General features: G+C 41.6%; 1 protein-coding gene across 1 annotated transcript; it reads left to right on the top strand.

Annotated features, from left to right (window-relative positions):
* The first annotated feature begins 1,120 nt into the window (after positions 1-1,120).
* Positions 1,121-6,306, top strand: LOC134191137 (laminin subunit alpha-2-like). Its single transcript, XM_062659715.1, has 12 exons — positions 1,121-1,266; positions 1,324-1,783; positions 1,852-2,131; positions 2,192-2,314; positions 2,375-2,746; positions 3,354-3,579; positions 3,635-3,903; positions 4,324-5,237; positions 5,299-5,440; positions 5,501-5,680; positions 5,746-5,902; positions 5,962-6,306. The coding sequence occupies exons 1-12, from the start codon at positions 1,131-1,133 to the stop codon at positions 6,087-6,089; spliced, it is 3,387 nt and encodes a 1,128-aa protein (XP_062515699.1). The 5' UTR covers positions 1,121-1,130; the 3' UTR covers positions 6,090-6,306.
* Positions 6,307-11,578: the final 5,272 nt, after the last annotated feature.

The following is an 11,578-nucleotide window of genomic DNA, read 5'->3' as shown; positions in this document are numbered from 1 at the left end:
AGGTCTTCTTGTCAAATGTACGAATAGTTGCGTACAAAAATTTGTGGATTTACAGTACTTGACAAGCAGACACAGGGAAGCTAAGGTAGGCATATTCCGGATATAGTCGAAAAAATCTTGCTTTTATCCACATCGCTGGTAATAAAAGACACGCTATGTGCGTACCGTCTGAGGTCAAGAACGGCAATTTTAGATTTATTGGAGATCTGATGCACTGTCCTAATGAAAATCAAGTGTGAGAGGAGGCATGCATGAAATTGTTGTGAAGAAAAGTCTGGAAGACTGGCAAGACCTTCACTGTGTACAGTGATGGGATCTGCGTGCATGAGCAAATTTGACTGAGCTACGTCTCTTCATTTTGGAGATATGTGCACATACACACACACACGCGCGGTCATACACACACACACACACACACACACACACACACACACACACACACACACACACACACACACACACACACACACACACCTTTAATTAATTTCTTGTGGGCTTGCTTAAAGGGGCAGGACACACTGAAAGTGGGGCATGGCATTACACCCTTCTCAAAAGCCAAGATGGAACATTGAAGTCTTGTACAGTGTTTGAAATAGGCACTGTAATTTAAAGAGTTGTTAGTACAGTGTGTGTGTGTTACACAAATTTTCAATGTTGTCAACATCACTTATATAGTACATTAGAGCACCACTTATCTGGACACATTGGGACCAGAGGTTATTTGGATAATTGATTTGTTGGAAATATCACTACAGGTGGCTGTCATTACATGTGTAGCATATAGAAATCTGCTGTTTTGTCATAGCAAAACTTTCAAAAGATGTCTCCATTATTAGCCCTATTTCTGCAAGAATTTACACGTTTTGTTTCTACCTTGGTTTTGGTTTTGTGATTTGATATTGAAACTGATTTTGTGGCCACATGATGACTACATGGCGAGCATGAGCTGTTTGGATAAGTGCTGTTCAGTAGGATGAGCAGTAGTACTGTGTTTGTTTGTATTGACTGTCTTCGACTTCCACTTTCTATGTTCACATATGTATGTAATGTGTACTGTACTAAGTCAGGCATTCTTTAAGGTCATTCTTTATCTGACTTGGTTGTCTGTATGTATAGCTTGTCAGTGTAATATGGTGGGCTCGACTTCACTTCAGTGCAACGAAACCGGATATTGTCCTTGTCATCCTAATGTTGTTGGAATGCAGTGTGACTTGTGTCAAACAGGGTTCTTCAACTTTAGTTCACACAACCCTGATGTTTGTGAGGGTAAGTTTGGATCAACAGCTCATATTGTGTAGCAACAGTTAAGTGTCTATTGCATAGATTGTGACTGCATCTCCAACTTCTCTTTGTCACCTGAGTGCAATGAAATGGGAAAATGTATGTGTAAACCAGCAGTCACTGGGGATCGTTGCACGGTCTGTGAAGATGGATTTTTCAACATTACAAGGAACGGTTGTACTGACTGTCTCTGTAACATAATTGGGACTCAACCCACATCTGTTTGTAGCAAGACCAGTGGACAATGTGTGTGTTATGATGGAGTCACAGGATTGATGTGTGATAAATGTGATGCAGGATTCTTTGGATTTGGTATTCGTGGTGTCGGATGCTCAGAGTGCTTCTGTAATAATCATTCAAGAGCCTGTTCTCTGGCTAATGTAACACTACCAAAAGAAGAATTTATTGAAACAAAGTTTGACAGTACATCAGCACAGGGTTGGACTGGTATTAAGAGTGGAGGCGATCTAAATACTGTTGCTGTGTTTCAGGATGATTCAAAGTAAGCGGTAGCCTGCTTGATGGTGTCTGCTTGTTTGCTTGCATCATTGTACCATGTGTTGTGTTCAGTGATAGGGCTCTGGTGTCCTTTACCAGTACAGAAGATGAATTTTTTGTTGCACCATTGAAGTACCTTGGTGATCAGTCTGCTTCTTATCAACGTGTCATACAATTCCGGTTGGGTGTATGGAGACAAAATACTGGTGCAAGTCAGCCAACTCTTATGAGCAATCCAGCTGGGGATCTGTTTATCAAGGGCAGATCGTTTGTCAATCCTATTTATCATGTGTTGGGAACTGAAGTTGCATCTGATGTTGTGGATTTCTTTCAAGATTTGAAAACGTATAAGGTTAGTTGTGTTGATGCTGATGTTGATGTTTTTGTTGTGTGTAAGTTCTACATGTCCTAGGTGTTGCTAGTTGAATCCAATTTTATGATTAATGCTGGAGTGCCAAGGCTGATTACTACTAGTGAGATGAAAAGTGTCCTTGAAGATGTCGAATATATTCGCTTGCGAGCTGACTTTGGCCAAGTTCGTTTGCTTCCAGATTGCTTAAATGTGGTAAGGTCAATTGTTTTGTGTGTTATTTAGACTGATTCATTACTGTTTGGTGCTTTGAATGATGTTTCTCTTCAACGTGTCGTCTTTCTGCCAAGTGAAGAAACTATTGAGAACTGCACGTGTCCAACTGGATTTGAAGGCATGTCTTGCGAGAGCTGTTCAACTGGATTTAAACGAGAGGTTGTCGGAGGAAACTCAACTGTGCCGTGTGTTCCATGCGATTGCAATGGTCATTCAACGCAGTGTGAAGTGAGCTCAGGCATCTGTTTCAACTGTACGGGCAACACAGAGGGCAACTTTTGTGGGAAATGCAAGGATGGATTCTTTGGTGATCCGATTACTGGAGACTGCAGTCCTTGCAACTGCGATTCTATTGGCTCATCTGGATTAGTTTGCAACAAGGTATGTGCTATTTGTCACTCTATTTGTTGCGAACATATTTATTTGTGTGTTCTAATGTAATCTGTGGTACTCTTTCATGCTACAGCAAACCTAAGGTATCCGTTTCTCATTCCGGTATTTGTAGGCACTGGTAATAAAACATGATTTTGGGGGTATTAACAAATTTTATTCTTGGCACTGTGTGTCAATAGCTCTGGACTGTTAAAGCACATTGTACAGATTCATAGCATTGCAGCTTTTTACTATTGAGAAGATTCATATACATATGCTTACTTCCCTATTTCCGAAACAGATGCATTGCTGTAGTACATCAGCCTTGAGTCAGGAATAGCTTATTTGCTGTACTGTATTCTTTTAAACAGGCTGAACAGGAAGCACACAGCAAGTTGACTGGAAACAGCAAACGATTAATTAAAGTGATCGATTTTGGAGGGATGTTAACATCTAATATTGACATAAAGTATCAGATTAGCCAAGGCCTTGTGTACTAGATAGTAGGCTAGCTAGTTCATCATCTGTCTTGTAGAGTTATTGGTTTGTGGGTGTACCCATCATGGTAATATGATCTCAGCAGATTAACTTGATTGTTTAATATGTTCATTACTAGGCAACGGGAAAATGTCCATGTAAACCAAATTTCGATTCTGGAGATCGAACGTGTAGTCAGTGTAATGATGAGTTGTTCAATAAGACAGCTGGCTGTCTCATGTGCACTTGTAACGTAAGTCATACCATCATTGGCAATAACACATGTAACAAGGACACTGGCCAATGCCCATGTTTGAATGGAATCAGTGGACGTACATGTGACAATTGTGCGATTGGTTTTCAAGGTATGGTGATTGTTAAGTTGTGTGTTTCAGTGACTTGATTTACAAACCGTTCCAGGCGTTGTCCCCAATTGTGTCAGTTGTGGTCCATGTTTCTTAAACTGGACAATACTTATTGAAGAACTGGTGACAAATACTAACAATGAGAACTTGCGTATTAGGAGTGTTATAGAAGGACACTATGCCAAGTTTACTATTGAACAGTTGACAAACAATGTGACAACGTTGCGATCGGTGCTAATGACTATCTTGGGCAACCTTCAAGTCAACAGCACGGCTATTGCTGAGGAAGTGTCGTCATTACAGACACGACTGTCTGCCATGATGGTAAGAGTGCAGTGCTTGGTGGTGTTTGTAGTCATGTGGTGCAGTTATTGTGGAATTGGAGAAAAGTCTAATGTGTCATGGTGCATTTGACCAAAACTATCATCTCAAACAATGTCATTTGCTTGGTTCTCTCCAATTTTTCTAAGATTACCTGAGCTACCCACCTATTTTATGATATATATATATATATATATATATATATATATATATATATATATATATATATAGCATATAGTAGCCAAACAAAGGTTGACAATGTGATTGCTGCTGATTGTGAGTAACTTGGTACTTGTTGGTCTTTGTTACTTTCTGCAGCAAAAATTTAACAAATTGTTCAAATTCAATGCTGGTGAAGCTGACTTTAGAAACTGTAGTATAAATTAATATATTTGATTGTGTTACTTATCAGTGCTGTGTTAGGTAAACGACAGCCTTGCCATGTACATGGCTTTGTATGAGACAGTCAAGAGCACTCTTGACCATGTCGACAACTCTCTGAGCATGACCAACTCATTCAATGGGACCGTGAAATTGACAAATGGGATGTACACGGATAATGAATACATTTTGGATTGGGCCATGCGTCTGAATAACAGCGCAAGCGATGCTTATGAATCATCTGAAATGAAGCTGACTGAAATCACGGCTAACAAGCAACGTGTAGTCGCTGCTGAAAGTCAGGCAGATGTCGCCAAAATGACTACAGAAGAAGCTGTACACAGAGCCGCTCATGCTGATAGTAACACAGCTGCCACTCGCACATTTGAGACTGAGTTTAGAGAGATTTATCACAACAATACTGAGAAGCTGATGTCGTTGATCAGTCAGCGGGATGCCATTGAGGAAGATCTGACAATGTATGAGGAAGAGTCAGCTAATGCTACAAAGTTGGCCATGGATGCTAATGATACGGCTGCAGATGCTCTCCTTTTGGCTAAACAGAAACGAGCTGAGGCTACTAATGATAACAAAACTGCTAGTGAAACCCGTGCTAAGGCTACTGATTCTTTCGATACAATTTGCCAACTTTATGAAAATGTCGATGCCGCTAAGAATACTTCTATTGCTGCCGATGAGAAAGCAACACGTGTGCTTGCTGCAATCAACAGTTCTACGACGCTGCTTGATATGAAAGAAACAGTCTTAGTGAACGCTGAAGAGACTGCTAACAAGACATTGGCTCTGCAGTTGGAGTCAGTAGATAGGATTACTCAGTTGTCAAGAGACATAAACGAAACTATTGTGCCTGAAGTGACGGTGAATGACACAGTGCTTGATGCCAATGAGGCGCTAAGGAGAGCACAAGCTGTACAACATAGTGCAAGTTTGGCATTGTATGTTTTTGTAGTAACATTGAAACTTGTTGCTGTACAAATGTATGTTGCTGTGTCATAGGAATGTAAGTCAAGAGGCAGCAAGTTTCATCGATGACATTGAAACTGGCTTGTCTACAGCAAGGGATAGTCAACTAATTGGAGAATCAAAGATCAATGACACACTGGCGGTGGACGCTGCAGCACGCAAGGATGCAACAATGGTGAGCAGTTTAGAATCTGGTTCTACATGTACTACTAAACTAAGCTTTTCATTGGATTAGATTCATACGCTTACTAGTGAAACCCACAGTCTTACTACCCAATCGAGAGATATTGCTATGCAAGCACTGCACACTGTTGGTTTAGTTGAAAAATGCCGCAATACTGCCATAGACGACTTGAATAATGCTAACGATTTGCTTTCGACCGCTTGTAATGTTACTGGACCAGCCATTGTCGCGGTAAGCAATTCTTGTTGCAATTCTGATTGACGTATCATTGTCATGGTGTATGTGAATTGATACAGAATGGTACAATGGTGTACAAACACGCTCGAGACCTGAACGCATCTTCAGCTCTCTCAGCAGCAACTTCTGACAGTGATACGGCTGATAGCCTCTTGTCAGAAGCTGAACGTCTGCACAGGGATGTTGCCAACTACAATATTGTCAAAAGGCTGAAGGGTTTGATGTTGTCGACTGTCATTGTTATTGCGTTTGTGTGAATGTAGTTGTGTTAATAGCTGTGATGGATGATTACGACAGGCAAAAGCTGAAACTAGAAGCAAAAACAGCCAAGCTTGTACAACTTGAAAGTGAATTAGATAGCCTGCTAGGTCAGGTGGAAACAGTTTGTGGATCTTCGCCATAATGAGGACAGTACTGAAACCCAGTCCAGCACTTAGTTGCACTTGGTGATGATTTTATGGGGCGTGATGATGTTTAGCTTAGGTGTTGAGTAATTTCTAGTTGTAACACTTGCAGATTGGTCTTTCTTGTATGGGCGAATTCTTGCCATGTTTAGATATGAGTGTGGTTTAGATATGAGGTCTGGTTTATTAAAGTTCGTAATGGCCGTAGTTACTCGAGTACTGAATTCAGTTCCCAGGTCTGTTGGCATGTGTTCATAAAAATGGATATTGAGATCAAACAGGTAACTGATTGACCAAATTGCCCGATCAAGTTTACTGCTTAATACTAATTAAATTCCCAATGGACTTTCTTGCTTCAATGCGTGATTCAGATAGGATGACATTAACAATGTGCTGTCCCGAGTGTTCAGAGGCACTCGCGATCCGAAATGGAGCAACTTCTCGATTGTATATCTAAAGGTATTCGTGCAATGTACAACAAAGAAACAAAGTGCGTGCTCGAAAAATAGCCTAACTACAAGGAAGGCCATGCTACCGCTTGGCCGAGTTCTGAACGTGACGTAGGTATATCCACCAGTCACCCACACAGTACACCAGATCACTACGTAACACGTATATATGTACCTGGCCTCAAACATATAGCACATCAACTTTCACCATACAGCTGCAATTGCAACTTCTTCCAAGAAACAAATGCCAGAATAGAAGCCCACACATCGACAAATCCAGAGTTTGGCTGAAGAGGCCAGAAACGACTAACAGTCGGTATGACGTCATCAATTTTATAACGTCACCAATTTTATGACTTCACACCCACGTGACTCGACAATCAGACAGGTACAGTGCATGTATAATTATAAACCAGTTTAGAGGGCATATGTGTTACTGTTTATTAGCACAAAGTATGTTTTGGCAAAGAATTTAGTAATGACATGATTTTATGTTACTAGTCAAGAGTGAATTTGATTATCTGAAATTAGACACTGCTTCTCCACAAGCTACCATCCAATTAGATTACACAAAAACATGCACTGCAGTACATAGGAAGCAGCTAGTCAGCAGAAGCCTAAAGGGCATCTGCCTATACTTGCTAGTCCGGATGTCAAAAAGGGGAGGGGCTGGCTACGCGAAACACTAGCTACGTATCTATCCCGGATGGGATCATTCCCAGGACTTACAGAAGCTACCACGCTTTGCTTTTTTGCTATTTTAGTATCGCTGCAAAAACTAGACCTTGCGATTGCAGACAGAAATATTGTACTTAACTTTTCATTAGGAAAGCGACAGATGCAGCTAACCATTCAGTCCTTGTATACGTCTACAGTGACAGACGTAGGATACTAAACTTAATTGACATCATCAGATCCTCCTATTAGAACTGCAGTTGCTTAAAAATCCAAATACCACAGCATTGTCGTTGAGTGACTTGCAATGGCGTATGCAAACCCAGAACGATGGGGAGGACATATTGATTTTAACTAGATTCAGTTGTTATTAACACTCTGGGATGCGCGAACTTGTAAGTGCCATTCTCACCTGCTGATTCTTTACTATGGGCAATCTCCGTCTTTGATTTATAATGGAAAATCTATTATAACTGTCATTATCAAGAACTCCAGAGAGTTCTCTCTTAATTAATTGACGAAACCGCTAAAATCGGTCAGTACTTTTCTAGCCCTAAATGGACATAACCATCAGCGCTGCAAACGTTAAGAGACAATTGCAGAACTCTCAAGAGAGAAACTGTAACAGAAGCAAAAACCTGAGCGACAGTCACCTGATCACGGACCACCGGTAGAGTCTCGTTTGGTAGGCAGTCCTCCTTAATTAATAGCTATGACAAAAGTGTATACTTCTGCTTTCAGAAATTACATCCAGGTCATAGTGCTTGGCCAGAGTGTTCATTGCATTGCTTACCCCTTACTAGTGCTGCTTGACGGGTACGGTATCCTTGTGATAAATTAATTAAGTTCCATTAGCAATTTGCCCCCATGACTGTTCTCTTCTGGCAGTAGATTTCATCTGAACTAATAAAAACCATTGATTTGGGAAATCTCTGCATGCCGCGTTCTACTGGTAGATTGCGTGGCATTCCTTGACTGTGCTCTATCAATATGCTGCAGTCCAAGTGCTAAGTGCTCTTCCGTTCTCTGTCTTAATTAATTGCCTTGCACAGCATCAGGAGCATATAAAGAGAGAAGATCTTCTCTCTAAGTCTCTTTATATGCTTCTGAGAGCATAGAAAATGCAAAACACACCAGTTTAGCACCAGCTTCTTTAAGCTCTTTAGAAAACTTGTATAGCGGCTTGAAAAAATGCCTTCGAATTCCTCATTGCAATTTACAGATATCTTAACAGCATGCTAATATATTGCAAGATTGTTCTTGCACAAGATCTGGATCTAGCTTCTATTGCGTGTGTTGTCCAAGTCTGCTCATGACTGTAGACCGTACCTATACTAGACGTTCATGACTGTACACAGTCTTCAAATCACTGTAGCTATCAGGTACCAACAAAACCGTTTATCTGAAAGCTGCTCATGTATCTAGTTAATGAAATGGTGCCATCAGGTGATTCGCTCTAGTAAGAATTCAAAAACACGCCCACAAATTTGGGAATCCGTACAGCCTACACCTTTGTAACTCGTCTTAGGTACAAAGTGCAGCAATCAGTGTGAACTGATCAACGTGTACAGTAACATTTGCAATTCAGGCATCATCAATTATTGTTACTATTACATCCATGCACGACTAGCTAGTCAGCATCACATTAGTAGAACGACTTCATGAACTGATCCACACGTATCACTTGAAATTCAAGCTTTCTTCAGTTATTGTTACCACATTCATGCGCGACCGCGTCCACATCATGCATATATACATGGCTCTATAGCAACTGTGCACGCGCAGCCTCTTACCAAGTTATCTGCTGCCTTTATAGCTATAGCTAGTCTTCCGCGTCTCCGCGAGTACTTGCAAGCTAAGTTGTGCAACAACGCGCCCACTAGAAACAACCAAGTAAGCCGTGGCAGTCCAGAAATTGATAATGTCTCTATATAGTATCAAGATCGAAGCAATAAGTACGAAATAGGAAAGATTTCATATTTATCATGAGTACTATATTGCTATAATTTTGCTGCTTCATGCACTTGAAGCATATGTACGTCTATATCTACCGTCACCCAAGAGAAGAACGCAGCGCTAAACCATGAGAACCCTAGCGCGCAACACCAGACTGCGCAGAGGTACCCTACAATGTCAGGGCGTGGCACTATAAATATACAAAATCTTCAACATGTAAGCAGTCAAAATCATTACATTGCGGATCAGCAAACGAAACAACTGAGTCCATCCTACAGCATGAACGTCACCGGTGACATATCCAACAGCTCTCTCCCAGCAGCTTGGCAAGTGGGATTACAGACTACTGTCCTTATTGTAATTGCCTCTGTTGCTGTTCTCTTCAATTTTCTTGTCTGCGCGACAGTCTACTTCAGACCGTCTCTAAGAACGGTTACCAACTCATTGGTTGTCAACCTTGCCGTGGCAGATATCCTGGTGGCAGTCTTTAACATTCCATTTCTCATTGTCTCCATCATCAATGGTGGATGGAATTTGGGCGAGCTTTGGTGTCGAATCAGTGGCTTCACAAACATCCTCTTTTGTGGAGCAAGCATTTCCACTTTGGCAGGCATTTCATTAGAAAGGCAAGTCCAATTCATGTAATATAGTATTAATTAATTTCTTTTGTGGTCTACACTCAGTAAACAAACGAACGAATCCCATCTCTGAGATACCTGTTGTTAGTACAAGAATTTGATCCCTGTGCTCAAACACGCTATCTCTCCTACAAGACGCAAAGGAACTGCCTACTCTCATGGAAACGTCTATACTAAAACTACTGCATGAATAAACCAATTGCAAATACTCTCTCTACTAACATATGCATGATAGTGAACGAATACTGTTACATGTTTGAAGTCTTAAAACTGCCCGCTCGTGAAGATAGCAATTGTATCTAATTGTTGTTCCTAATCCTATTGATACTGTGGTAACTTTATTGTGATTAGATATTACTCTGCGGCCTTTCCAAGCAAACCACAACGTTCGCCAAGTAGAGTGACTATCATCATCACTTACGTCTGGTTTCACGCAGCGGCTTTCAGTGTGGGACCTCTCATCAGCCCCGCAGAAACATTCAACGCAAAAAAGAGTCACTATGTTGTGTATTGGCAAGAGGGTGACGACGCCCGTTGGTATGGCATCAGCATTCTCGTCGGTCTCTTCTTGCTGCCACTGCTTGCGATGACTGTAGCGTACGTTTTGATATTCAAAAAGCTTTCAGACAAAGCAAAGAAGCTGAGACGTTATCGGGATTCTCTATGTCACGAAGAATGCGCACAGAACACAGGCGTTCTCTCTTCACCTGCAGCATTATCATGTTGGAAAAGAACTCTAATGAATTTGAAGAAAAACAGATCAGCAGCACAACTTGCGATTGAGAGAAAAATGGCGCTAACGGTACTGACAGTGATTGGAGTGTTTCTCGTCTGCTGGCTACCATTCTACACTCTTAACGTATGGTCATCATTTAACAGCGGTAAAATTCCTCCCTGGGCAGACTTTGTTACATGTCTGTTAGCATATGCCAACTCTGCATTCAACCCTCTCATCTATGGCTTGAAAAATAGGAAGTTTTTAGAAACGTTCAAAGTCATACTACGATGCCGAAACCCGCGGCAAACTAATCGTTCACCTCTGTCTCGGTCAGCCAGTGTTCCTGTACTCTCCAGCTCCTGCATCAGTCGACAATCCGTTAAGAGACGACTAGACATAGACGCTCCACCATTACATACAAAGCGAGTGACAAGGACAAAATCAGAAGGAGACGACGGACTATCCGACTGCGACAACCTCACAATGATGAGTGCTACAGGGACTACAACTCTCGCAGTTGCATCTCCTCTTCGACAGTCCAATACTAACTCCACAAAATTCAACAGCAATTCTGCATTCAGTAGGCGCCGCAAAGAAGTCTTCTCCCACTGTCTGACTCTAAAGAACTGCTACACTAGAGGCCAAGACTACTCACAACCTGCGAATACGAGAACGGTTAAAACCGCCGCATTCAGTCAACAATCTCTTCCTCGGAGACCGCATTTGTGTCAGACCGTAAGCGCCCCACCATTGCCAATCACACAACGGTCTCCTAACGGATTTCTTGTCACCACAGCCTGGCAAACAAAACTTCCGCAAAACTACAGATTCCCAAAAAAACTACCTACTATACCTCCAAGGCTAAGAATGGAACACCAACAGCTCGCAAGCAAAACGCCTAAGAGGATCGTCTGGTCAAAACTCCTACCGGCCTTCAGCCGCGGTTCCTACAATTTTATGGATACGAGGACTAGCAACACTGACCTACCAGCTACGTGGAGCGAACACCCTAAGAGCCCCGTTTCGTTACTGAAACACACAATTGCAGTGGA

This window comes from Corticium candelabrum, chromosome 15, assembly GCF_963422355.1.
Source record: "Corticium candelabrum chromosome 15, ooCorCand1.1, whole genome shotgun sequence".
Taxonomy (NCBI): domain Eukaryota; kingdom Metazoa; phylum Porifera; class Homoscleromorpha; order Homosclerophorida; family Plakinidae; genus Corticium; species Corticium candelabrum.
This window is presented reverse-complemented; position numbering and strand designations above follow the sequence as displayed.

What these genes read in the sequence shown, in the direction of transcription:
- LOC134191137 (XM_062659715.1), top strand. Translation starts at nt 1,131, where the DNA reads ATGGTGGGCTCGACTTCACTTCAGTGCAACGAAACCGGATATTGTCCT. An exon ending in CTGGATTAGTTTGCAACAAG is followed by an intron (nt 2,747 to 3,353) that starts GTATGTGCTATT and finishes GTTCATTACTAG; the next exon opens with GCAACGGGAAAATGTCCATG. An exon ending in CTGGACCAGCCATTGTCGCG is followed by an intron (nt 5,681 to 5,745) that starts GTAAGCAATTCT and finishes GAATTGATACAG; the next exon opens with AATGGTACAATGGTGTACAA.